Genomic DNA, 26,649 nt, shown 5'->3' with positions numbered 1-26,649 from the left:
AGTGCATAATGCACAAGGCTTGAGACTATATCATCAACACCTACACAAAATGCTACCATTGTGAAGCGTATAATCAGTTTTTGTTGAGACTCTCAGACATGTCTATTCATCTCTATGCAGGTTTGGCACACAGGTTGTTAGGCCCCGGAGGTTAAGTGTCTTTTTTGGGTGGGGGGGCAGCAGCTTGTCACACAAATGAGAATAACTGGCCCACCGTAAGTGAGCCTGGGTCGAAGGTGTAGCTAACTCTGAGGCTAACCCCTTTCTCTTTAATCAGTAGGTGCAAAGCAAAGCGTGGGAACTTGGCCAAGGTCTTGAGGAGTTGTAGCATTTATTCACTGACAAAAAAAACTGTGGACCCGCTGCTCTGCTTCGTTTCACGGCTTTAACGGTAATGCAAACTTCATACCCGCGGTCAGTGCACTCACTCTGTCTTCCTCTCACTCGACTCGACTCGGTATGCACACAACCTTTGCAATGAGTTGTTCATTAGAGTAGCTTGCTATTCTTTTTAAGATGTCTTAAAAATACATATACAAATAGGCCTGGTGGGCAGCTGGTCTTACAATTCACTGGCGGAAGGCCTTAAGGTCGTTTTTTGTATTTCTTGGAAGGCTTTTGGATTACATTTGACTGTCAGGTGTTTGTGCATTTGTGTAAAAGAAAGTCTGTAGTCAGACCTATGCGTGGTGCACATCATGCTTTTGTTTGCATTCTCATCGCATGCCAGCCTGTTTGTGTGTTAGCGATATGTCTGAGCGTCTGCACATCCTCCAGTTTTGCCCTGCAGATTGGTTTCCCTTTTCTTGCTTTTGTTCCTCCAGCCTTTAGTTCTTGACAAATCCACTTGTCCCTCTCCATCCATGTTGCCCCTGGTAACCAGGGGGATATTCACATCGACGTCACGCGCAGCAACGGGGAGGGGTTAAGAAAAAATGTTATACAAAAGAAAAGGAGAATAAAAGAGACGGGCAGTGAGACAGGTAGCAGAAGGGGAGCAACGGAAAGAAAGAAGTACAAGAGAGGACGAGGATTGGGAAAGAATGACAGCGATGATGTGTGTTCATCGTGCGAGAGAAAAACAAATCAAATATTTGCTCAAAGAATGGCATTCATCTCCTTTTGACTGTCCTAAAGTGATGATGAATTGCAAGCTGTCAAACGAAGGCCAGCAGCTCTCCATTGCTGTCATGACTGAAAGTGTCTGAGTGACTACCACAGCTTGTCGTTGACTGAGGGTTGCATTTTGGTGATGTTGACAGGCCAAAGACACCAGCCATTACTGCTTCAAAAGGCTTAGAAAAATTCATATAAATTTGGATTCACAGACTGTAAAGCAGCGTGCTAGCCTTCAAAGCACCAAAATCATCCAGACCTGATGGCAGAAGTAGAGAGTAGACAGACATTTGGTTTCTGTATCGGCAACTGTTTCACGCCTGGCGGTAGGGAAGCCCCAAAATCCACCATCCTTTGTACTAGCATGTATATGGCACATGGTACACTCTATAGGCCAAAAGTTTTCCCATTCAAATCTACAATAATCATGACAGTATTTCTTCCTTAATGAGGATTCTTGTAAGTTCCTTTAGTACGTATATTTCTTTGGAACTACAGCATCATAAGTGCCAGGTCTAGACTTGAGCTGTCATCCACCAGCCGGCATTGAACCTCCCCGTCAAAGGTTTATACAATACAACCAGTAATAATACAGTTCTGATGTGCATCACATGGAAATGTGTTCAGTAAGAAGCTCCACAGTCTGACCTGAATAAAAAGCGTGTGCTTGCTAAGCTGTCAGGCTTCTTAAACAAACTTTATTGTCTCTTTGATTGTCTGAGTGTTGCCGTTATACTGAAGCTGTCAGAGTGGTGTGATGGCTCAGACAATGTGTTTAAAAATATATTTTTCTGGGTTATTTGAAGGGCATTCAAAGTTGTCGTCGAGCTGTTGTTAGATGGTTGCCTGGGAGGGATCCAAGGTGTTGCTAGCATGCTGCTAAGTGGTTGCCAGGGTTCTTGCCTGCGTGGTTTGTTGGAGTGCTGCTGGATGGTTGCTAGGGTGTATACGTCATGAGTTGTATATTTTACCTGCACTCATGAGGAGGTTGAAATCACGTTTTCACTGTTTAAAGACTCAGATATATGTATTTTTGCATTTTCTTTTCATGAGATGTCAACAAGAAATGTCATATCATACTTCTACATATTGTTCTTATTTTAACACAAGACACATCTAAGTAACTTGGTGCTTGCAGGAAAAAATGACCTTATAGGCCCAAAATGAGAGCAGCTTATTCCAGCCCATATTTACATTTGTTGTGAGGTGGAGACCTCTAGCAGCTAGCGTAATTATTAAAGCTGCAAAGGAGGAAGTCAGGAGAAGTAGTACAAAGAGTGAAAAAGTCTGTATAGGGAGGAGGTTTGGGGATGGATGGTTGGATTAAACAAGAACAGGGTAGGTAACACGAGTTACTTTGGTAACGTACTGCAGTTAGTTTAACCCAAACCACAGTGCTTTCCTAAACCTAGTAGTTTTAACCTTACCATACTAGGTTTTTGGTACATGTGTCGCTGTTACGCAGCAATGCTCATGTTTTTGAAACTGATATGCTGATAGGCACCAGTAATCAACCCATTCGGTCATTTAAGTATAACGATGTGTTGAAAGAAAATAATGCCCAAAAATGGTGGAAAGTCCTCTGTTTTTCCAATCCAATCCTTTTCTTTAGATTGTATGGTCCCGACAATTGTTTGACTGAAATGTATTACAGACACTCATGGTCTCCAGAGGGAGAATCCTAATGTCTCTGATTGATGACTGATTGCCAGACTTTTCACCTAGCGCCACCAGCAGGTTAAAGTTCTGAATTATCTTGTGAAATCTCGTCACATCTTTGAGATGTATTGGTACACAATTTAGAGTACACGTTCATGGTTCCTAGATGATGTATCCTAACTGAGCTTTCTTGTAGTACCGCAAACAGCTTGACATTATTGGTTGAGAGCGAGGTGAAAACGGTGACCATAAACATTATACTTACAGTAAACATGTTGCAATACTGACATTAGCATATAGGTCACACCACCACGGTGCCGCTGCTGTGTAGAGCCATTTGTGTGGCTCAATTTTCCCTTAATCTCAGGAATGTGAACTGTAGCCAGAGAGAGATTCCTGATTATGTTTTGGTCTGTATTTTTTTTTACCTTTTTTTTGTCACTGCATGTCTGGAATGCATTAATGGGGAGCAGCTAAATGTATGTTAAACTAGAGCATAATTGGTGTACTGGTTTGACCATATGCAAGAGATCAGCCAAAAGGGAAACTAAAGGTTCATTTGAATGTGTATTTTTGCCTTTCTATTGGGATGATTAGGCAATGAAAAGTATTGAAACCTGTGTTGCTTTAGGGTGGCTGTTGATTGCTGAAGAATTAGGTGATGTGGGTGCTGCCGGGCACTTGTAACAGCTGTATTCAGAAGAACAGGACAATCAATTTTTTGACACCTGGAGGTACGATTTTAAGGATATCTACTTGTTGATTGTAGAATGACTGAAAGCTGGTTAGAGGCAAGTATGCTCTGGATTCCAGATAAGCCGCTGGTTGCTAAGGCTAGGTGGTAGCATGTCGCATTCAGCAGCAGACAATGTTTTCATATTTTACAGCATGTTTGCCCTCCTTTTTAAAAATCTGATACAGTGGGAGGGAGTGGCAGAATCTGGCGCAGAGATGGCTGCATGTATCTCCCACCTAGGTGCAAATTTTAGTTAAAATGCTAATTTGTGCACATGCGCACAAGCAAGAGTACACATGGCATCGTTTGCTGTTCCTAGGGATGTCCTCTCAAGCTGACTCTGGATTGGGGGTTACTCAATAACTAATGGGTGCTTTTAGTGCGGTCTGCTGCATCGAGAAAACGCGCCCTCGCAGATGCATGTGCCTCGACTCTCCGGCACATTCATGCATGCAACATTTTTGCCCAGTGTTACTCAAGCTTACCATATCTCTCTCTTCATGCCTCCCTGTTTTTTCCTCTCTCTATTGTGTACACACACTCGACGTTCGCTCAAACACTCTCTCACACATGCTCACACTCCGCTCAGCTCCAGAGGATCAGTAGCTTATAAACTGGCTGCAGTCAGCAGTCAGTCTCTCTGTGTATGGAGAGGAAGGAAGGATAAATTGCTTGCTTCGGCTGGATAGAGCAGATCTGAACAATTGAGCCGTGCTGGACTGAGTCACCGTGTTGGTTCACCAGTGACCAGCACGGGTTCCCTGTAGGCTTTTACCAAACAGGGCTTGACTGTTCTGAGATCGAACAGACTGCATTAGTTCAGCTAAACTCTTACTGGGCTCCATTTCACCGGACTGTGTTGAGTTCCCCTGCAGGCCTGGGGGAGAAAGAGCTGGAATAGACGGAATTCCCTGTTCTTTTTTTTTTTTTTTCTGAATCCCGCCCTCCCTCTTTCCTTCCATCCTCCCTCATCTTCTCTCTTGCACTTCCACAGCAGACATCCAGTGTTGCAGAGCAGACAAAGGCAGCAGCCCTCAGTGCTTCTGTTCATCTGCTGGCTCCTTAAAAGACGGAAAGGGAGAAAGAGAACAGGGATTTTTTCTTCTCTTTTTATAGCCCCTGCTTTTGCACAGAGGGAGCCGCTGGTGTGAGGAATTACCAGCAGAGATTTTCAGTTTATCATCCAGAGGATTTTTTGGATGTGTTCATTTTTTTATTTCATTTTTTTTTTTTCCTGATTTCCCTAAATTTTGAGGAAATCCTTGGACTCTGACAGGGGAGAAGCAAACGTTTTTGAGTCTCTTTTGCTTTTTCTCTGACATATCTTCGCTGCCTTTACTGTCCATCCACTCGGCCGGTGCTGGTGGTGGGGGTGGCGGTGACGCCGGGGGCAGGCATGGCCCAGCAGGCAGGCATGGGGGTGACCCACCAGGACACCCTGGCAGTGCCCCCCATGCCCAAACATTCCGGCCTGAATGAAGACCTGGTGAAGATCCTGCGGGAGAACCTGCTGCAGCCGGAGAGGCCAAGAGGACACCGACGGTCCCCCTCCTCCATCTCCCCCCGCCTGTCTCCCCGCAACTCGCCGCGGCTGCTTCGCCGCATGCTGCTCAACAACAACATCCACAAACAGAGGCGCTTCACTGTCGCACACACATGGTGAGACCGAGAGAAGATTGAAAAGCTTTTATCACTGCACAGGCGTATAAAGTGCATGTGTGTGTTTGTCTTTTGTCGGACAGCATGTGGTCTAAACCGCACCCATGGCAAACTTTCAAGGTCGGGACTGTTTGTTGAACATTGTGTGCGTTGAGGGTGCCGTGTGCGATAAGCCGTTTGAGTAATTAAACTTTGTTTGCGGTTTAACTTGAATGCTTTCATCTCACGGAGAAATGGCAGGAGCGTGCGTGAGCAAATCTCTCTCGCAGGATATTCATGTTAAATCTCCTAGGAAACCCTCTTCTCACCTTTAGATAATGAGTTTCCCTCTCACTCCTCATCTCTGTCCAGCCTAATCTCTGTTTCTATCTCTCTCTCTCTCCTGTGTGTGTGTGTGTCATGTACCCATCCTTACTCCTCTCACTCCCCCTATCTTCATCTGTGCTCCCGCTTTCCCCATGCTGCCTCTGCTTTTACCTCTGTGTGATATACCACAGTGCGATACGTGCAGATGATGAGATAAACCCAAAAGCTGGCTGTCTTTTTAGGCAGGTAGAGCCATCCATCACTACATTTCTTCCCCCTCCTGCTGTGGTTTTCCCTCCACACCTGCGTGCCTGCAGTTTTTGACTATTAATTAGTCGTCTTCTATTCCTGGCTGTCTATCAGCCTCCGCTGCACTCGCCCACGCCTCATCCCCTCCCTCCGTCTCATATCTATTCCCCATTCGATCTCGCCCCCCTGCACCTCGCACCTCCCCCCTCCACTCTCATTTTTTTTTTTTTTTTTTTTTCACTTAGGCACCACCCTTCAGGCATCTGGAATCGGGCACATGACGTAACTCAAAAATTCACACATATCTGAAATTCTTTACTCTGCTACTTCCCACTTCTGTCTTTTATTTCCCTCTTTGCTTCGAGGAGTGTTGTATCTTTTTATGGCAGACAGTTGCTTTCAGTTTCCTTTCATGTCTGCTTGTCTCGCTCGCTCCATTTTTAATCTCCCATTTTTTCTCTTTTCTTTCATTTATCTTTCATCCACTCTTTTGCATCCATCATCTCTCTTCCCTGCTTCGTTCTTCTCTCCCCTTTCCCATTGCTGCTTATAACTGATGCCGTTAATAGCTCAGGGAGATATACAGCTTCTCATGGCTCCTATAGTTTTTTTTTTTTCTATTTCAAAGGCACACTGCTTCCTGTGTGTCTGTATAATTTAAATTTTATGAATTAATTATCTCTGTGCAAAATTCGACTGTGTCTGTGTGTGTACGTGCAAATGTGGCTTGTGCGTGGCTGTTAATTCAGATTATGTAATTTTACACACCACCGCCATCGTTCTCCCATGTGCCACTTTAAAGCAGATAGCTATTTCTCACAGTTCCATATTAAGAAGCAGAGACGCTTTCATTCTTGCAATGGATTTTCCCTATTCTGCTGTGACGGTCAGCCTTGTCATCAGGATGAAAAGTCTGCAACTGATTAGAACAGCATGGGTGAAAAGAGCAAAAATGGCACTGTCGGCATGGTGATGCATTCATTATAGAAAAGAAAATATCCCTGATTTAAAAAACAAAACAAAAAAAACAAATGTGAGCTGAAATATTTGGATGAAATGTTGCTCAGCGTATTCCGATATGATGCTCAGATGACACTCAGTATGCGCATGGAGGGAACCATCATTCTTTTATGGGGGGGAATCAATCTTGAATTTCCTCCAACTAATCATTTAGACTGCTGTCGAATCAAAGATTCACACCTGCTCCCTTTTTTAAGGTCTACTGTTAGTGTGTTCTTTAACAGGATGTTGCTATATCCAGTTATCTTGGATTTCTAAGCACCTTTTTAGTATCCCCGAGTTCCCTGTCCTTTCGTACAACCTGCAGACCCTTGCTTTATACAGGGTTGCCAGATTGGATTGACAAAGATTTGCCCAGGCAGAGCTCAAACCTGCCCAATCTTGAGAAAACTAGCTCAGAGTGACAGATTTATTGGAATATATCCAAACTTTATATTTGTGAAAAAAACCTAAATGGTACAAAAAGTAGCCAAAATGATGACAACCCACCCAAAAACATTTTTATCCACCCAACTATATAAAAAGTAGCCTAATACGGTAGAAAAAACACCCAATGTTGCAATACTAGGGATGTCACTTTTTCCAAAAATGTAAGTTCAGACAAATAAATCTGCCCTTGCTCTTTATTCCCCATATTTTGTAGCAAGCAACCTCTTTAATCAATAGACATCCCATGAAAACCATCAGTGAATGTATTCTGTTTTGTATTGTCCGTGCAGCCAAATCCTGATGAAGAATAGATGTCCCTGGGCCACTGAATGCCACTGCAGTGCGATGAATATTAAAAGCACATAAAATAGCCATACTGAAACTGTGTCCCGAAGCATGTTCGGTGACATCCTGACACAGAGCTTCTCTCCAGAATAGATTACAACAGCCACACTTTTTAAAATATGTTTTTATTCATTCACAGTATTGCATTCAAAAATACTGGCATCGAAATATACTTGATGTACCAAAAGTAAAAAGTACTCATTTTGCAAAATGTCCCCTTTCAGAGCTGCATTTACAGTATTATATAGTTATAAATATTACTTTGTTGCTGCAGCTGTTAAACGTGGGGCTAAATGTAACTACTTTGTTATTGTTGAGTTGTTAAATCTATTGTGAAACATTGTTATTACTTGATTTTATTTTGTATTCATAAATTGAATCTGCAAATAGTTGCTAAAGCTTTTGCACACAAAATGCAGTGGAGTGTTAGTACAAAGTAGCATAAAGTACCTCTGAATTGTGCTGTACTTGAGTCAATACATTTTCCGTCTCGTTTTTTATCTTTTCCGTGGATTTTGCAATAGAAATCTTAAGCTGAAAGAAAGTCACCATTAGAACCTTTTTTAAAATGTCAGTCATAAGTTTTGTGAAAATTCATAGCTAACACTCATTCTGGCATTTATCCTTGGTACAGAATTTTGATAAAACACTTTTCTGGTTTCCGCTCACACATTCTTCACAGTCAGTGTTTGGCCTTCACCTAAGTGTGCTGCAGAAAACATCTCTGTGTATGAGATGGAGAGGAGGAATGTGTTTGCTTCCACTTATCTTTGTGATCTTGGTATAAAATGGGTGTTTTGTTCGAAGCTGGTCTTTGCATCACGACTGCCGGGGTGACAGGAGAACAAGAGCAGAAAAGACACCAATGACCACTTGATCACTGTGCTACTTGTTGGTCGTCTACCTACATGTGTGCCTTGGCTCATGAAAAAATCAAGTTGCAGACTGAATATCAGACAGAGATCAAGAGAGTGTGGGAGGTTAGGAGAAAAAATTGCCATGTTTGTGCGAACACGTGTGAGCGAGGGCACAGGAGAGAGACAATTTGTCAGAGAGAGACACCATCAAATGGCTGTAAGCAGTCCGGAGGTTGACAACTGCAGTCCAATTTACTCCAATCACCTCCTCATTGTTTTACAGCTGCAGGGAATCACGGGGCCGCTGCGCTGTAAATCCAGTGACATACACAGCCCTCAGTGGCTCCACTCCACACTTCATTAACAAGACAATCCTTCTCCATCGACCGATTGGCCTGATGTACTGCTTCGCTCTTCTAATGGGCGCAACACTGGGAAAACCATATGCGTATCGTTTTACAATCACTTCGAGAATATTTACATACTTGCATTGCTGATCGGCTTCTCTGCTCTAAATGAATTTGATCGGCTGCAAGTGTTTGCAAAGACGCAACAAAGGTACTTTTCAGGATTTAATTGAATGTAGTGATTTGCACAAAGGGATTGGTCTCACTGCACAGTCCCAGTTGTTGACAAAATGTGACGATGGTGTAATGAAAATTTGAAAGATATAAATATTTGAGATGGGCTTAAATTGGCTGAGGGGATTTTAAGTAGAGTGTGGTGGGTCTTACTACGATTGTTGCCAGTATTATTACATGCTAAGCTTCAGCACTTCCTCCAACAGCAGCAGGAGCATTAGGATGGCTTTCTGTATGGAATTATAGAGTATCTGAAGAACTGGTTGTGTTGACAGCAGACTTAAGACTCAGTATTACATTGTACCTGGCTATGAGGGGATATGTTTAGGATTTGAGTTGTTTTTGACAAAAGCAAAGGCACATTAGCAGTGCAGTCGTTCAAGATATGCAGTTGCTAATGATTCCTTCACATTCAGTGTATGTGACTTTTTTTTTTAATGTTCAGTATGTTACAAGGTTACAAGATGACATTAATTTATCAATTAACAACGCCAGGGTTGTAAAACAAATTGGAGGTCGAGTCACCTTGATGGGTACCAGTGATGTTGTGGGCGGATTTAATCAGCCGCTGTAGAGTCTTGGGCCGAACACGATCCATGAAAAAACGATTGGGCTCCAGAATTTAGCCTTTTTTGTGCTTTTTATTTCCAGGGTGGAGATGTGTGATGACCATGTATGTCTTTGCCTCCTTTCCTTTCTAAAATCAACATCGGCTCCTTGATTTTGTTGACGTTTCACTGTCGATTGTTCCCTGTGCATGACTCCAACAAGATTGTTGATTTCCTCCCGATTTGAACGCTCATCGTTTTTTATAATGTGGCCGATGAAGGTGGTGTCGTCTGCATACTTGGTTTTCCAAACAGCTTCATGGGTGAGATCGTATTAAATGCTGAGCTGAAGTCAACAAACAGCATTTTGATGAGGTGTGTGCAGACTGAGTGGAGGGCAGTGGGTATGGCACCCTCTGTGGATCTGTATGTATGTGCATCTGTCTTTCTTATAAACTGACACGTTGGTTACAAACAGACAGCATTATCTTATATGCTTGGCCTACATGTTTGGACAGTATGACAGAAGGTTCATTGCTTTCAAAAGTCATGTCTGCTTCATAATGATAACATTTCTATTGTTGAATTTATGCCCCTGCACGTGCGTATGTGAGAAGACATGATTGTAAAATGTTGTCTCACAAAGTTGATTTGCTCTCAGCTTAACAAAAGTGCAATATCTATCTATCTATCTATCTATCTATCTATCTATCTATCTATCTATCTATCTATCTATCTGTCTGTCTGTCTGTCTGTCTGTCTGTCTGTCTGTCTATATATCTATCTATAGATATATTTGTAAAGCTGGGAGCAAAATGTGACAGATAGGCCTACATGACTTGTTTTTTTATTCTCTCCATCTGAATAACTCTGTTGATATCCTGTTTTTAACTTTCCTCCTCTCTGACCCTGAGGTATTTTTAATGCTGTTGCACAACAGCGTCTGATGCTGCATTGCAACAGTGCAAGTGTCTCTTTATGTAACAGGAGAGGGGGAATTCAGCGAGTGGAGAACAGGTGGCTCCGGCTGGTGGCGCTGATGCCAGTGCTACTGCTCTGGCCGGACCGGAATGGGAACGGCCGCAGGGTCGGACAGATGCGGACAGATGAATGATAGATTGAAGGATCGCTGGATAAATGATTGATGATTGATGGTTGGGCGAATGCAGGATGGGTGGGATGCAGGGAAAGAGGCAGAGCTGAAGTGAGGGAGAGTGTGGGAGTAGGACCTCGAGCTAAACACAGCGGTGCTAATCTAAGCAGAGCATGACTCTCTCTACTTCTCACTCGGTTATATCATCTCTCCCTGCATGTCTTTCCCGCGTTCTCTCTCATTTCTCTGTGCCATGGCTTTCCTTAAGGCAGTTAATGGAGTTCCTACAATAATTGTTGGTCAAGGTCTCGCAATTGTTTATATGACTTATGGTTGGAGTGTGACAAAACAATAATTACCTCTGCCAAGGCATTTTCACTAATGTCTGTTGGTTGGTTGGTTGGTTGGTTGGTTGGTTGGTTGGTTGATTGGTTTGTCAGCAGGGTTACACAAAAAACTGCTGAACAGATTTTCACAAAACTTGGATGGAGGATGGGTCCAGCCCGGAATAAATCAACTTTTGTGGTGGGTCCAGGAAAAAGGGATGGATCCAGGGATTTTTTTCTCAGAGTGATATCCAGGGTTTCTGTTAGAAATGGGGCAGGTCCAAGTGTCCTGGAAGATTTCAATGTCCCAGACAAATGGCAGAAGTTTTGCTGGGGATTAATGTGTTTATTACACAGTTTACTTGCAGTACATTAGTTGCAAGCTAGTGAGCAACAGAGCCACAGACGGTGTGAGTGTTTGTTCTGTTCAGCCTCTGATTCAACTCAGCACTTACAGAGACTTCGGTTATTTCCCTCCAGTCATGCATGATCGTGAGCTGACTGTCTTTGGGTTTTTTACTATTCGTCAGATTAAAAAAGCAAGTTCAAAATGTAGTTCTCTTGGACATGATGACGGTAATTCTTCAGACAAAATGTTTACTCAATGAAAATGAATGTTTGCAGCCCTAATCAAAAGCATATTTCTTGTGAAAGCTAATAGAAAGCTGATTTAAAATATTTACTTTGCAAGATTAGTCCAAATGTGAAATTAATAATTAACACAGTTCTGTAACAAAATGCCCTTCAGCGAAGCCCTGAATTCCCCGACTGCCCCAGTGGACCAAATTGAAAATGTACTTGTCTGTCACTCCTCCTGGTAAATACAAATTAAATATGAGCTGCTTCAGATGGTTAAATTCAACACTGACTGGCAGAAGCATGTTTCTCCTCCTCAGTTCCTTGGTGAGGAGGTTATTTTTACTCCTGAAAACCAAACTGATGTGTTTACGCCTATTACAACTGAAGCCCTCTTACTGTCTCCTCAGTGCGTTTGCAGCCATCGCTGAGTGTGTAATCCAGGTGAAATATGGCTCTATAGCTATTGCTGGTTTTGGCTTTAGATAATAAACCTCAGCGCCATTTTGCCTGTTGTTCTTTTGTACTGTCATCCTCCCAGTCCGTGGTCCATGCCTTCTTAATATTTATTGTTTTCAGGGTGTAGCTCAGCTTAAGTAATTACCTTTCTATTCCTTTGCGTTGGCGTTGGATTGCAGCTGCCGTCCTGCTGCGCAGCAAGCAGGATTCTCCAGGTTTTATCAGCCCAAACACTGCTCTCCACCCGGGAGAATAGAGCGCCTGTGATTTGCATACATATTAGCATTTGAGCAGTGCTGCTGTTGCTGACACATCAGCACAGTAAAGGCTTTTCATTTGCAAAGACGGGCAGATTTGAACCAATCAATGAGATCACACACACACGGTTTTGCAAACGTGCACACAAACATACACTAACGGAGACATACACGCTGTATCTGTGTGATTCTCCCACCGTTAGAGATTAGACAGGACCCTGGTTGTATGACTCAGATTTGACTTAGTATTCTGAGCAAGTGGCCGAGTCAGTGTTAGCTGAGATGAATAAGAAAACTAAGATTATATAACAGTGTGACTGGGAGAGACTGTGGAAGAGAGAAGGATGAGTGATGGGGGGTAGAGAGGGATAGAGGGAGAGTGGTTTTTACATGCTGGTGGTGTTTTTAAAATCGCAGCAACAGTAATATGTCACTTATAAAAATGAAGAAGCCCCCTGGAGCCACTGCTGTAATGCAATTATCACATTTAATATAGAGTTAAACAACAGTGCGTGACTCGTTTGGGATTTCATCAGCGCCACTCTGCAACGTTATAAATGGAGGTCCTACTCTGGGTTATTGTTAGTGTAGTGGTCATTGACTGACCTGGAATAACAGCAGAATCATGCATTACCAAACATATTACATGAAGGCTTCTGCAGAAACCCTCTTTCATTCTAATAAACATAAAGAAAATAATTAATAATAATATGGTTTCCAATACATTTTTGTTATTTTTCAGTTTTAATTTGCTAAGTCTATGTCAATTACCACCATGTCAGTGACACTCGGGCTATAATCACACAGCAGGAAAACCCAATTTGTCTCTCAAATCAGATCCGAAAGACGCAGCGTCCGCACTATCATTTGCAAGTGATCAGATCAGATTTTGGGGTCCAGACATCACCAACATACCTGCATGGATTGCTATGACAACGACTTAGGCGTCAGTAACTACGTACGCTGGTGATGTGGCTTTTCAGCACAGAAGGATGAGGAATGGTGATCCATCATCTCTCCCTCCAAATAATCACGCTGTCCACAGATTTCCGTTCTCTCTGTTTCCTCCATTCCGCTCTGCTAGTAGTGGCATCGATACTGCTCAGCTGCTCTGATGCACTTCTGCGACTCCAGATTGGACGTTGTCGTCGTGTGTCGTATTGCGAGTGACCAGGCGTCCAAGCCGAGATGCATCTGCAGAAACGGACAGAAGGAACAAAATCAAATGTGGATACAACCTGGAGATGCCACAAAAAAGGACGAACATAGGCTTGGACAATGTGATCAAGCCAGATTCAGACATTGACCTTAAATCTTTTTGGTGCAGTTTTTCTTATCATTGGGCCAGTCAGTCAGTCTTTTTACAGTACCGCCACCCTGACACTGTGGAACTAATCTAATTATCACAGCTGTCGGTTTACCTGATCTCAGGTCAGGGCCTGGTACACATTTAAGTGAAGTGTGTTCGAGCAAAATATTTCGGTTTTATCATCTGTAAATGTGCACGACTTAGATGATGTGATGAACCAGCACTTAATAAAAATATGACACATATTAAAGTCGTAGTAGTAAAAATCAGTATCTGTTGACACATGATTCTCTGTAATGTATGGAAACGTAATGCGTTCACTGTGACTGCTGAATGTGTTGCCGGACAGAAAAAGAAACGGTCATTTGCACTCTGTGATTTTGAAAAGTGTCGTAAGTGGGTGTTTCCAAATTTATACATGTGAGTCTGTCCAAGCTCCTGTGAGTCCTTCTGGCCTTTTCAGCTCAGTCTCCTTCCCCCGCTCTTCGTTTTCTTCTTCACGTCGTGATCATCAAGCCCGGCTGCAATGCCAAAAGTAGTCAGGCTCACATCCATTACATGTCAAATTCTATAACCCTTTTGAAACCCAGTTGGGACGCTAACGCCGCCCCCAGCTCTACGAGCACATCTTTTTTCTTTTTTTTTTACCTGTTAAAAGTTATGATACCACTCAGTCTAAATGGGATTGTCATTTTCCCGAAGCGTGCTGATCCTCGTGCCGTTCGGCTCAGTTCAGCTCAGCAGTACTTCACTGAACTGAAATACTCAAAGGGTTTCGTGCGTATTGAAAAAATCATTTACATCTGGACACATGAAAGTGCGTTCGCGGTGGTTACTGCACTACCAGATTTAATTAAAAGATGACCAGAATGAAGTTGAAGAGGCCACAGCTGCCTCATCAAAGCTCTTTTGATATGTTGATGTCTTTTTGATTCAACAAAAAATCACTCAAAGATTCTGTCAGTGTTTGCTCTCACACGTCAGCCATTCATGTGTTTTTTTTGTTTTCACTCTGATTGTTGAATACACATCTATTTCATGATTACATATTTATTTATTGGCTTTAGTTTTGCTGCAATGCAGAAAGGAAATCGCGAGTGTCGGTAAGCCTTTATGTAAACTTTTATTCCACTGAACACACACACACAGACGGATAACGGCAGCGTATTTCATTTGTTTACGATTGATTTTTTTTTTTTTTTTATCCAGTGAGGAAGAAAGCGGAGTGTGATCTCATCAGGAGGAAGTCACTCCAGGTTTCAGAGGTCTATCTAATTAGTGGACTGTCTCTCTCCTTCTTGGCCTTTCCCCCCCCTCACAATCTCTTGCTCGCACCTTCATTATCTTCAGCTGTGTTTTATTCCTGCTGATTTCACCAGCAGAACTTTGACTTGATTGCTAAGGGAGAATTCAGTTACTGATTAGAGAGCCGCTCTGATAGACGCAGCTGCACCGGAGCCTCGACAGAATAGCCTGAGGATGGAGAGAGTTGAGAGGAGGACTGCCAAAGTTTTTTTTTTTTTTTCCTTCATAGCCGTGAGTATCTTTGGACTGCAGATGGCCGTGCACTCTTTTGTGCATATCTGATTTGAGGCTGAGAGGTAGTGGCTATATTTTTATCCCCCAAGGCTCCATTTGGTGAAGAGTCTCCCAATCACTGAAAGACTTGAATGATGAATGGACGTGGCCTTAAGCTTTCATTATCATTTTCTGTGAGAGCCTTGGTAGCCTGAGGTGAGATCCATTAATGATGCATGGCTGTGGTAAATCCATTGGTCATGTCTGATTATAGTCGGCAGGCTCCGCTCATTAAAGAATAATTGAAAGTATAACCCTCTCATGTCATAATGCCTGTTTTTTCTATACTTAGACACAGTTAGTTTAAAGGGACAGTTCTCCACAAAATCAGGATCATTCCTCTTAACTGTAGTCTTATCTATCCATCTAGATTGTTTTGGAGATATCAGCTGTAGAGACGTCTGCCTTCTCTTGAATATAGCCGAACTAGATGGTGCTCTGCTTGTGGTGCTCAAAGAACTACAAAAAATACATTTGAAAAACTCAAGTCATCACAATCAGAATCAGAATCGCTTTAGTCTTGACATGCGTCTGGAGCGACCACCTGTGATCGGATCTCACTTACCGGCTATATGTAGATAAACATGCACATCAATGGTAGAAACCGATCTCTGTATCTGAAATATCTTCATGTATAACAGTCGCCGATTTAACAGGTAGGCCCAAATAGTTATGAATCTGTTGTAGACGGCATTTCTAAAAGTTTATAAAGTTTCTCCTGAACTGAAAAAAATTGAGCGATTCTTGTTAAGGGAGTCTGGAGACTGGAGGAGTCACAGAAGTAGCCTTTGTTGGCTACCGTTTACTGTATTTGTAAAATTTGAAATGTTTAACATTAAAAAAATCACCAAGTGTTGTTAATAACTGGATTACAATCTGTTTTTTGTTTGTATTATTTCCATGAAACATTTAAAGAGTTGTTTCCACTAACAAACTTGGGTAGTTTGATACACTGTATAATCTATGCTTAGTTGAACACAATGAAATTATCTGACAGTAAAACCTCTCATATATGAAAACAAGACTTCAGGGTTTGATACCTTATATTCCCAATGATGTGCTATACTGTAGAGCCATAGAGAAAACACAAAGATGAGAAACATGTTTGAGAGATATCAGGTCAAGGATGTACTTCATACTGCTGGATAAGAACTGATGCCCTGAAGGAAAAAAAAGAGAAGAAAGTCCGTCCTTGCACAGACAGTCCTTCCTTACGCCGCTCTTTATTTTCCTCTGGCTACTACTCACCCAGTGCCTCTTGCCTGCTTTTCAAGGCTTGGTCTGATACCGCGGAGCCGCATACGAGGGCATTGTTCAGTGTACGGCTCCTCTGAGGTGGGGTCGTCTTTCATCATCTCACAAGATCTCTGGCCCCGTTTCAGCCCTTTCAATCCAGTCTGGTTTTAAGTCGTTGTGAGCCAGATGTGTAATGACATGGCAAGCTGCAACTTGTCATCGATGCAGCAGCTGTAAAGACGCTGTGGGACAGGAAGAGGTGGAAGTAGCACAAAGGACTCGTAGACTCCCGTGCAGCCCTGTCCCCCAGGATAAAATGTCGGTGGTTAACGTTACTGCACACCACAGATATGTTCAAATGTTTACATGTCATTTTTCACGTCACATGTTTATTACCTGACTCTCATGTCAGGAGGTGGAGGGGATGGTGGAACCAAAACAAGATGCGGAGCATAAGCAGTGTTGCGACAAGGGAAAGAGTTAGAATCGAGCCCTGTGACCTGTCTCTTTTTTATCGTCTCAAAGTGTAAAAAATGTTGATGAATAGTTCAACTTTTGAGGAGAGGCAGCACGGATCACCTGTCAGACTGCCACAGGAGACCGCTGAGTGACGAGGCATCTGCCTTCTCACCTACAATTTCAGGACGGTTCAGAAGCAATTGACCCGTTTCCCCTCTGTTTCCGCGACCCGCCCAGCGTCTTCAATCCAACCTTGAATTTCTCCGTCTGAACGGGGCCTCGGTGCACAGAGACAGTCTGTCCACCTCTGGCAGTTCTAATGAGTTGCATGTCCAATTAAGATGCAGCTGCCTCCTGTGTTGTGAGAGGCGTCCTGTTATTGATGTCATCCCTTGATCATCTTTCACAGCTGCTTCCAATATCCTGCTCTTTATGAGCGTGCGTTTTCATCTTTTGTGTGCTCGCATTTGTGTGCGTCTGTGTGTGCAAATATAGACTGTGCAAATACATCTGCACATTAATGTTTGTGTGCATGCCTGTGTGTGTGTGTGCCTCTTTACAAGTGAGTCTGTTCTTGTTTGTGTAAGTACCTATCCTGATTACCAGTCTTCTGATGTCTGCCGGTCTGACCACTGGGGCTGTCTCCTCTGATTGCATTGATTCAGCGCCTCTGCATGCAGCATTAACAGACGAGAAAGTGAACAGCGTGCTCTGAGAGTGAGGCAATTGGTCTGCGCCTAGTTTCTCATGTTTCACAGGAGGCAGAGGGCGAGTGAGACAGAGGTAGAAAACTCTATGCGCGTGTGCGCATGCATGGGCGAGTATCTCCGTCTGGTGGTTTTGGATGATGGACTTCGTGTTAGTCAATTACAAGTACAAGTCCGTTCTGATTGCTCGTGTTCATGTTTTGTGTCACATTGTTTCTCATATAATGCTACAACTCATTTCTCATTTTCAGCCATCTGCAGTACAGCTATTATGTCCAGATTGTATTATGGAACAAACAGGCATAACAAGGGAAGAGGCCCCGGGATACACATCTTGCGTTAGAGCTACATTGTAGTATTTGCATTGTTGTTCAATCACAGCTTATTTACCATAAAGAAGAGCCACAGTGCTGTTTAGGCCAGATGTCTGAGTGGCAGGTCTCCCCGTGAGCAGGCAGATGGTTTGGTAGGAATGAATGTGAGGTCTGTGCAGTAGGTGTCATGGCAGAGGAAACGTTGAGTGGATGAGGAGAGCTGGGATGGCTGGTGTAATTTTCTGCCAGACTGCCTAGCACCAAGAAAATTGGGAGTGGCAGAGAATATTTGTCGTCAGAGGGGCAGACTGTGGAGAGCTCTCTGCAGCATCACGCCTTCCTCTCTACATACCTAGTCTACACATTGTTGCTGCAAATAATGATTGTTTTCATGATCATTTGATTCATAGTTTAGTCTATCGAAATGTATTTTAAAATGCTGATCACAAGTTCCTTAAGCTCAAGGTGCATCTTCATATTTCTTTGTTTTATTCCAACAACAATTCTCAAACCCCAAATATTTCAGGTTGCTGTAAGCGTTGGCGTCGTTTTAGCCACATGAATGCACAGCGGTAATCAGGCAGCAGCAAACGGACGATCGTGCTTTCTGCACGTTCACGAGCAGACAGGACCGCCTCTCTATGGAGGTTTTTGTCCTGATTGGATAAAGTGAGCAGGGGTACCAGAACATTTATTTTCTATTTTGCTGCATGAGAAGGGGGAGGAGAGATGTGTCACTGACCGAGCACTTTATTATAGTGATCACTGTTGGAACGAGAGCTATTCAACACTTTAATAAAAATGTACAGCATCCTAACACTCTCGATAGAAGCTGGGACTAGAGAATGATAAATCACTTATTAAATATCAATTAATTGATTAGCGTTAATAATAATATGCAATAATGTCAGATAATGAATATAAAACAAACTGCGCTGCCAGACAAAAGGGGAAAACTTGGAGAATAAATTAAATGGTTTAATGTCTTTTGGCCATTATATCACATCGTACTAGCATGAAACAGTCATATACATTTCTTGTATTGTAATTGTAAACTATGCAGATGATCACATTGTGTATACGTAGAATAGTAACAGTATTAATTTTTTAATTCTTGTGTAATACGACTGTTTATTTAACTGTTTGCAGTTAACATCCTCATTGTTACCCTAGCATGTCATAAAAGAGACTGTTTTCTGTAATCATGTCCCCGAGCAGAGATACAAAGATGTTTCCAGTCCCATGTGCAATAACAAAAAAATGTTGAAATTACTATAACCCTGATTTCACTGTGTTCTGTGGGCTAATGATGTTGTAATTGTCCGTATAAAATCCTGAGCGCTAGGAGAAGCACTTGTCTTAATGGGCCGAGGTTCTGTAAATGATACCCGTTCTTTTGTGTTCTGTATTGATACGTTCCAATGGCTCCCCCAGCGCCGCTGAGGATTTCTATTTATAGAATTAGATTTGTGTTGCAGTACCGGCTATGCGTGCTGTGTCTGGCTGCATTAACGAGGTCCTTTTGCTGGCTTTCAGGGAGTGTCTGGATATTGACCTGGAGTGGAAGGATTAGTGCAGGTACTTAAAACAGATCACCGCCTCAGACCCCCCTCTCATGGCTTTAAATGGACGCTCTTGGCCAGAGCAGGTGTCTAACCACAGGAGAGTGAAAAAGACATAGGTGTGGGTTCAGGAGAGGAGTAAGCCATGATCCGCGGGGCAGTTTTGACAGCACTGATCATTGATATTTCCCCTCTATTTTCCTAAATGTTTGTCTACAAAGCCAACTGTATACACCTATTTTACCCTAGATATTAGTTGTTATCTCATATAAAGGCATTCATCAAAAGTAAATTTACTCACATAATTCTGTAATTCCTCAGCTGTGTAATGCGTTTCATTTTTGCTTAGTGACGATGCCTTCAATTGTTGCTTTAGGACATCTCTTTTTTTACCCGTTGAGTTTTTCAGCAAACTGGAAAATGTCTGCTCTTCAATCACAAAGGCTTAGTAGCTTGGCAACATGCACTGCAGCAATGCCCACACAAAGTGTAAACAGGGAAACAGGAAACACACAGGAAAACAGTTACATCACACTTCCCCCACAACACGTACAAACACAGACGTGCACGTGCATGCACACACTGAGAATTTGCAGATATGCAGCCAAATATACCTTTCGCTACTGTGGTGTGTGTATACTGAATATCCTTTATTTAACCAGGTTGAAGTCCCATTGAGATTAACATGCAACAGTAAACAAAATACAAAATACACATTGCAACTGTCAAACACTACAAATGAGTGAACACAATGTCCAGCTAACATGCAAGATCAGGGACAAACAACAACTCCTATGATGCATAAACAGGAAGAATTTCTTCTTTCTATTCCCAGAATAATCGACAGACTACTCTGACAATCTGAAATTGTCAATATCAGACAAATGTGCTGTCATGTTTCATTCTGGAAAATATGCGTAAAATGCGTCACACTTCAAATGACATGACAGAAACGAAGAGTTATATTCCTGTGATTTTAAAAGGGTTTCAATATTGCATTATAGGTGCAAAATGGTGGCCACTTTGGATAGATGAATGTCAAGAGATTTACAGATTCAGTTGTTCAAATGGCCGATGTCATTACAGTACAAAGTCCAGTGCGTTAAGTTGTAGCTATCCATATGATATCAGCACAATGTGGTCAACACAGTCTTTGTTTTCAGCTCTGAGGCTGGAAAAGGAAACCTATTCTAGACAAAAGGTGCTCATGGCTATACCTGTATACTATATATTGATTGGCTTAAGTTCAAGCTGCAGCTGCATCAGTGGAACAGGAAACCATTCAAAGCTAATGCATGAGCGCGGGATGGTGTGTCGCTTAAGTTTTCTGTAAATCTCTGATGGTGGTGTCATCCTCTTCTTGCTCCATGCATTCGTCCTCCGTGTGTATTTACAGTTTGGTTTATAACCTTCCATCACCTTTGTGTTGCCTCTGTGAGGGCTGCAGACCCCAAAAGGTTGGTAACACCCTCCAGATGCTCATCTTGGCAGAGCTCAATAGCTTTTAAGTGCGAATTAGCTGCGCATAGCAGTGCACAAACTAGGCATTTGCGTCTCTCAAACTCTCAAAAGGTTTAGACGTGATAATCAGACTGAGCCTGACATATACATATATAGTCTTTCCAGTGTTATGTCAGTACTGTCAGAATGAAGTGACGTTTCAGTTTTGTTTTAGTGAACACAGCCTACAGGTAGAGAGGTGAGGAAGAGTGACTCACACATCATGAACTCTGAGTGACCTGGTCCTGCAGAGAATCTTTTGCACAACCAGCAGCCTGCTTTCAACGTGTTTATGACGTTTTATACCCACTGTGGGTAAATGGTATGGATCTGGTTTATTGTTTCCTCTTAAGGTTCATGGTCTTACACTCTCGCACAGATCGCAGAGATCTCACACTCTCGTGCGTACATCGTGATGCAGCAAACCTCTCAAGCCGTCAGAAGACCTTGGACGTATGGATTGCTTGAAAATGTGCCTCCGTCTGCTAGCCTCGTTAAAACGCACTCATTGGTTTCCGTGACAACAGGCAGCTAACCTGGATATGAACTCCAACAGCATTAAGGGACCGCTGTGTGTCCAAGCATGTTGGAAGGCTTTGTGTGTTCTGCTTTGTTTAATCACTTGTGGAGAGGTGACCTTTTCTGTATCGCTGTGTGCCTTCGCTCTTCCTGGCATGAGGTTTGATTGCATGCCTCGTGTCTAATCCAGGGTGCCAACACCTCAGTTTCAGGGCTCTCGCAGACCCTTTTTCTAAAGGTGTTTTGAAATTTTAGACATCGCCTTGTTTGTTTTGGGACCTGTTGCTCGGATTTCCCATTAACTGGATTCAACTGTGCTCAAACTTCAAATGTTACAGCAGCAGCCAGGTTAGCAGAGAGAAACAGACACAGCCACTGTGCAAGACTCCAACCTTTATCTGTTGTAATATTGATAACTAGCTGGAAATGAAGAGCTAATTTTAGAAACTAATCTGCCTTGATATTTGACTAAGGAAATAATGGCTACCATGCCATAGCTTCTCTTAATTACTTCTGATGTGTGTTTGATTAAGGCGCTGCAATGCCACGTCTTCCCAGTGGTATGAGATGTGTGTCGATGTCTGTGCCTGCTGGAACTCGTGTGTCGGTGTGTATGTGTATGCACTTGTCTTCATGTTGCACTGGGGGGTAAAATTGATTTGAGAGCCAGAACTGCTTAATCTTCTTTTAAAATTGGTATTGGACAGAAAGCTTATCTCAAAAGCCAGAGAGGAGGAGGGTGGAGGTGGAGGAGGGAGAAGAAGGGAGAGGAGGAAAGAAATGAAAGCTGGATCTGTGTCTTTTGCGTCAGTGGCTTGATTCCGCATTGACTTCTTTGTTTAGACTTAACTTGTTTCTGCCGAATGAAGCATGAGACTTGCATCCAGGGAATGGAAATCTGTGTTTTGGAGAAGGGCCAACCGAGAAGCCATTTTCAACACTGTACTCACTGTAAGACAGCTGATGTTCTTTGTCTTCCACTGTTAGATAATGGTGTACTTTATATTTAAGAACAATCTCATGAATAAAACTGATCTGTAGTACTGAAAGGGGGGACAGGAGTGGTGTTTTGTCCTTACAGTGAAAGAAGCATATCGGCTGCTGTTGAGTATAAAACAAATCTGTGCTGACTATAAAACCACCCGTAAACGATTTGACAGCACAGCTGCAGAGACATCTCTTGATTTGATCTCGGAGTAGAACTCCCCCTTTGCTTTAAAAGGAGCCAGTTGAGTTGCTTTGGGCATCTTAAATGTGTCCTGGTGTTTTTTTGGGCCAAATCCAATCGGAAGAAATACACTCTGGTGGGATTACATATCCCTTATGGCCTTCAGATTCCCCGAGGATAAGCCGGTGGACTGTGGTTGTGAGAAAGATGTCTGGCAGGGGTGGGTGATCTGGCCATAAAATAAATATAGCCAGACTTGAAATAGTCCATTAATTTCTCCTTTTGCACCATTAAAACTCAGTATTGTGTTGACTTTATTTGGCACAAGCTCCTCATCAGCCATGCTGCTAGTGATAACTCATGTTGCAGTATTTATATCTACGCAACCCAATCACATCGGGTCCCGATGGCTCCAGGTAAACTGAGCGAGGTTCGGATAAACATTTCGAAATGATTACGTGCATAAACATAGATATAAAATATGTGTATTTTTGTTTAAAATTTTATATAAATGTGCGTAGAACAATGCCATTTCACGATCATGTGCATGTCTGTAATCAGGGTAAAAGGGGAACTGCGGGACAGTTGATTGTTGATAGTTGATTGCCGAGTAATCTAACCCCAAGGGTCGGCATTTGATGACCCAGAAACGAGACACAACAATCAACTGTGGTTCTCCAGAATCGCCTTACCTACCTGTAACTGCCCTAATGCCTGGGCTACCTTGCTACCACAGCTGTCTTGACCCAGATAAACAGCTAAAAATACATGAATGAAAGAATGGATGGATGGACTGTGAGTACCCTGACCTTGAAATGATGCACTGAACAAAATGCTTCTCCTCATGCTCTTACTTGTACCATAATCTAAGCAAGTTGCTCGAGCATGTGTCCTTAAAGAACTGTTTGTATTTCCGAACTGAAATTACTGTCTGTGTTTTCTTTATCTCTCTATCACAGAACACAGCAGCACGTAATTCTACCTTACATCTCCATTTTCCAGGTTTCTTTGTGATTGGGATGGACCAGATGGTTTATGCACAAGATGTCTTATCTCTTTTTGAAGACCTTTTTTCTTCTGTATGATGCAACTGGCGATATAAGGTCTATTAGAGGACCGTTAGAGCAGAATGAAGCAATGATCCGGCCCTCACCTCAGCCTCACAGTAAACACAATTTCAGGAATACCGTTATTATGCAAAGGGCTGTAAACTGCTCCATCTTAAGCAGAGACATAAACAAAGATAAGCATGCCTGTTTATCTCTCATAAGGGCTGAGGCAGCAGGTGATGGGGGATTTGCCATAAATCAGACGCTTGATTTTTGCATTCATCAGCAAATTGGAGTGCACAGACCATTTTCTTAAGTTGCTGACCAGTGTGTTTAGGTATGATACAGCAAAAAGCATTACACCTCGAGCCATTTAATGTGACGTGAGAGGTGCAGAATTTCTGTCATACTCCCACAGTGCTATTTAAAATATACCCCACTTCCTAATTAGGAAAAAAAATCATTACAGATTACATAAAGTAGCATTTTCTAGGGACCTAATAAATAATGTAGGTTGTCGCAGACTGCCGCCACATGAGGAGAGGAGGCCTGCATTATTCATTGAGATGGAAAATGCTGCAACAAGCTGTGAGAGTAATTCGATGATGATGGTGGTGGTGATGATGATGATGATACCTTTATTGTCCCCTGGGAGTAATTAATTGCGTGTGACAAGTTGTCAGTTGACATTACAAAACAAACAGCTGTATAACAACACATGCACCTACAGTGAACCATACAAAGCAATTCATAAACTGAGTGCTACTGTATACCGACGGCACTAAATATCCCCAGCATGATTTCTATGAGGCTGCGGCCCCCTGTGCAGCCTACAGCAGCACATGTTTCTCTGTTTAGAGAACATGCAGGGTCATTCACAGTAATGAATCTTGTCCTAATTGCACAAGTCTTAGATTTACTGTAGAGACACACCCTCAGGGATTTTCCTGGCTGTGCTCCCAAATCTTTTTTTTTTTCCTTTTAATTTCGTTGCTTACTGTTTAGAAATGAAACCATTCAGCAAAAAAAAAGGATGCTAGACTGTACAAACGAGCAGGGAAATCATCATCACATATCTCTTGGCTCTAAATTGTAACCCTCCCTGGATGCCTATTTCTGTTCTCCTAAATTAAATGACATTGGATTGCGTTACTCCTACAGACTTTCTACGATCGTCTGTTTAAGAAGCGAATCAAATTATGGAATTGGAAGGAAAGAAAATGACCACAGCAGTATTTGTTTTGGAATATTTTAGCCGTCTTTCAATGGAGGACAACCCGACCTGCCTCATGAGTATATAATTCTCATGTTATCGCAAGAGTTGAAAAGATAAATCACTCATTAATCAATTATTTTAATCAAGTGGAAATGAATTACCAGCTATTTGGGAGTGAACTGAATCAAGATGTCACCTTGGGCTTGGGAAAATTAGATTTGGCATTTTTCCCAACATTTCTGACATTTTATTAACAAGATACATACATCAATGCAAAAATAGGGTTGACATTTAAAGGACATGTTGGAATGCTGGATTTCGACACTGCATCAAAGCTGTCCTTTTAATCCCATCGGGACTAGCTGGCTTTGCATCCCCTTAAAAGATTGGGTTACCTTATCCACATGCAGCTCAGTAGCAAATGGCAGACCATTATTTGATTTGAACAGTGACCAATCCAGTCCATGCTGTATGTGCCATATGGCGTTCAGATTGTCTGTTGGTGATTGAAGGGGTGATTGTTGAACTGTCAGAACTAAGAACCTGTGCCAAACTGTGCTTACAGGAGTGGCACGTCTGCCTGCTGAGTGAATTTTAAATCCTTAATTTCCATCTCTCCGCAATGGACCTGACACCTAGCCAGCTCCACAAAACTTTGCGCCGTGATCCACAAGAGAAGTTTACGTTAGAAATCAAGACGTCCTGATCTCGAAGAAGGCCTGAGGGCCAAAACGCCATCCGCCGTCCTTGGTGTGCGTTACCTCTCTGTGATATACATTTGTTCTTTGACACTAAGACAAATTCATCCATGGTCACGTTCCACTGGCTTGTTATGACGTAACTTGCCCCACACCGCCCCTTGGTGAGTAGCCATGACTAAACAATATGAAATTAGAAAGGATTACCCAACATGAGACCAATTGTACTGAATTTCCTGATTGAAGCAAACATAAAATATAAAACATTTTTACAGCTCTGTGCACAGACAGCCAGAAAAACCTTTGAAGTTCTCATGATTTTGATCAGGCTGATAAATACTGCTTTAAAAAATGGGCCGGGCATGTGTTTGCCTTCAGGCTTTGTTTAGTGTAACATTACATTGTGGTGCTGAACTACACACTGTATATGTCGGTAAACATTTGTATTAAAGCTCTGCGCGTTCATAGCAGCTGCCTTCCGGTTTGTCTGGCAGCTCAGCGGCGTACCTTCCCTTTCACCACTTTTGCATCTCATTTCCGATAACTGCACTTATTTCCTGCATCAGCTTCAGCAAGAGAGAGAACGACTGCATGTAGCATCGATGCAGTATGTGGTTATACGGGGTGGCAGGATGCCAGACTTGGGTGCGCCGACATGTTTTTGCAGGTCGTTGGTGACATAGAGAGGCAAAAAACGTAATTGCACGCCTGTATACGAGCGTGTTCATACATGCCTTTCTACTTATGCATGGGCGCACATGTCCGGCTGCATTTGTTTGTAAGCATGGATGTGTGCATATGTTTGCACAGCTGCAGTACATTAGTAAAAGGCATCAGAAATGTCTGCCAGTGGTGGGAAAGCAACTATTGGTGGGTTCCCAATTGTAGACATAGTCATGGAGAATAAGCTGCTACGATTAGGTAGAGCTCCGGTCTGGTATCTTTGTTTGTTGTGGAGCTTATGTTCTTAAGCGAGTACTGCTCGGAGGTGAGGCCTCAGACTTGCATTCCTTCTTCTACTCTTTTTTTTCTTCACGTCATCCTCCCCCTCTGTTGTATTTTCCATTTTTCTTCCTCTGATGCCTCATAGAAAGGAGAGTGGAAAGTAGGGATAAGAG

General features: G+C 42.6%; 1 protein-coding gene and 1 long non-coding RNA gene across 4 annotated transcripts in view; one reads left to right on the top strand and one right to left on the bottom strand.

Moving 5' to 3' along the window:
* The window catches only part of pde4d (phosphodiesterase 4D, cAMP-specific), a gene marked incomplete at its 5' end in the record, with an annotated part of 161,163 nt that overhangs the window by 58,176 nt on the left and 76,338 nt on the right, over nt 1-26,649 (top strand). Inside the window, one exon of one of the 3 annotated variants that reach the window (XM_084359968.1) lies at nt 4,341-5,170. The exons of the other annotated variants lie outside the window; for them this stretch is intronic. Within the exon in view, the coding sequence (XP_084216094.1) occupies nt 4,908-5,170 (263 nt within the window). Of the gene's footprint in view, nt 1-4,340; nt 5,171-26,649 lie in introns of those variants that run through there. 3 annotated transcript variants of the gene reach the window in all.
* On the bottom strand, nt 12,969-17,003 carry LOC311261399. Its single transcript, XR_014623143.1, has 3 exons — nt 16,736-17,003; nt 16,352-16,638; nt 12,969-13,410 (listed from the first exon to the last, which is right to left on the bottom strand). It is a non-coding gene; the product is annotated as an uncharacterized lncRNA (long non-coding RNA).

Source organism: Pagrus pagrus (genome assembly GCF_965226575.1).
Source record: "Pagrus pagrus genome assembly, chromosome: 8".
Lineage (NCBI taxonomy): Eukaryota > Metazoa > Chordata > Actinopteri > Spariformes > Sparidae > Pagrus > Pagrus pagrus.
Note: the sequence above shows the minus strand (reverse complement) of the source record. Positions and strands in the feature narration are given on the sequence as shown.